This window comes from Penaeus monodon, chromosome 25 (genome assembly GCF_015228065.2).
Source record: "Penaeus monodon isolate SGIC_2016 chromosome 25, NSTDA_Pmon_1, whole genome shotgun sequence".
Classification (NCBI taxonomy): domain Eukaryota; kingdom Metazoa; phylum Arthropoda; class Malacostraca; order Decapoda; family Penaeidae; genus Penaeus; species Penaeus monodon.
This window is the reverse complement of record NC_051410.1, coordinates 10,433,924-10,434,769: the sequence shown is the minus strand read 5'-3', so window position 1 is coordinate 10,434,769 and position 846 is coordinate 10,433,924. Positions and strand designations below refer to the sequence as shown.

Below are 846 nucleotides of genomic sequence, written 5' to 3'. Positions count from 1 at the left end.
TCCTTTACATAGTCCTTGCATCCATAATAGATAAAGTGGAGCAAGTCTATTAATATCATCTTTTAAATGATAATTCTTGCATTAAAAATTGTAAAAAGGATAAAACTTGATCCTCTGAAAGCAAAACTTTCCAAAGCTATTTCTCCATGCAATGCAACAATCTTCCTTAAAGAATCTCCATCAAAAGGAGAGTAACCAGAGATTATATAATGATTCACACCAAGCCCTTACTGATTCATTATCACTATTACTGATCTATTTACTGGTAAACTAGTTTCATGTGCCACATCAATCAGACAATACTTACATCTTCAAACAAAACAAGAGCCACTTTCTTTTTGCTCTCCAAATCTTTGTTGGAGTTCTGGCTTTCTTCATGGAGGTTTACTGTAAACAAAAATTTGAAATATAGTTATTATAAGTAACATAGCATCAAAGTCAATAAATAGTCTTTACTTTCAATAACTACACTGGAAACAATATACCTATTGTAATTGTTTTCAAAAAAACAATTACAAAATCAAACCAACCAAGAATAAAATATGGCACAAAAGTCAACCATATATATATATGAAAGACAACTGTAACGAAACTCAAAATAGGTAGAAAAACACACCTTTCTTTGGAGAAGGCTTAGTATCAGCTGATACCTTGGCGGCAAACATGGCTGTCAAAGTGTTGGCAGGTTGCTGGGACGTTTTGCTAGACACTGAGTGAGATTGCGTGGCCTCAGCTAGCTGAGTCATGACCTGTCTTCCCTGTCGTCTTGAGGATGCATTCACCTCCAGCACCTGGTTTCAGATTGCACTATTAAGGTCCCAAAAATTTTCCACCTTCTTTTTACTC

The 846-nt window shown here is 35.0% G+C and overlaps 1 protein-coding gene across 1 annotated transcript in view; it reads right to left on the bottom strand.

The window, feature by feature from the left end:
* LOC119589538 (ATPase family AAA domain-containing protein 5-like) overlaps nt 1-846 on the bottom strand; it is a gene marked incomplete in the record, with an annotated part of 13,963 nt that overhangs the window by 2,826 nt on the left and 10,291 nt on the right. Inside the window, 2 exon segments of the mRNA XM_037938139.1 lie at nt 308-387; nt 617-791. Coding sequence (XP_037794067.1) covers nt 308-387; nt 617-791 — 255 coding nt within the window.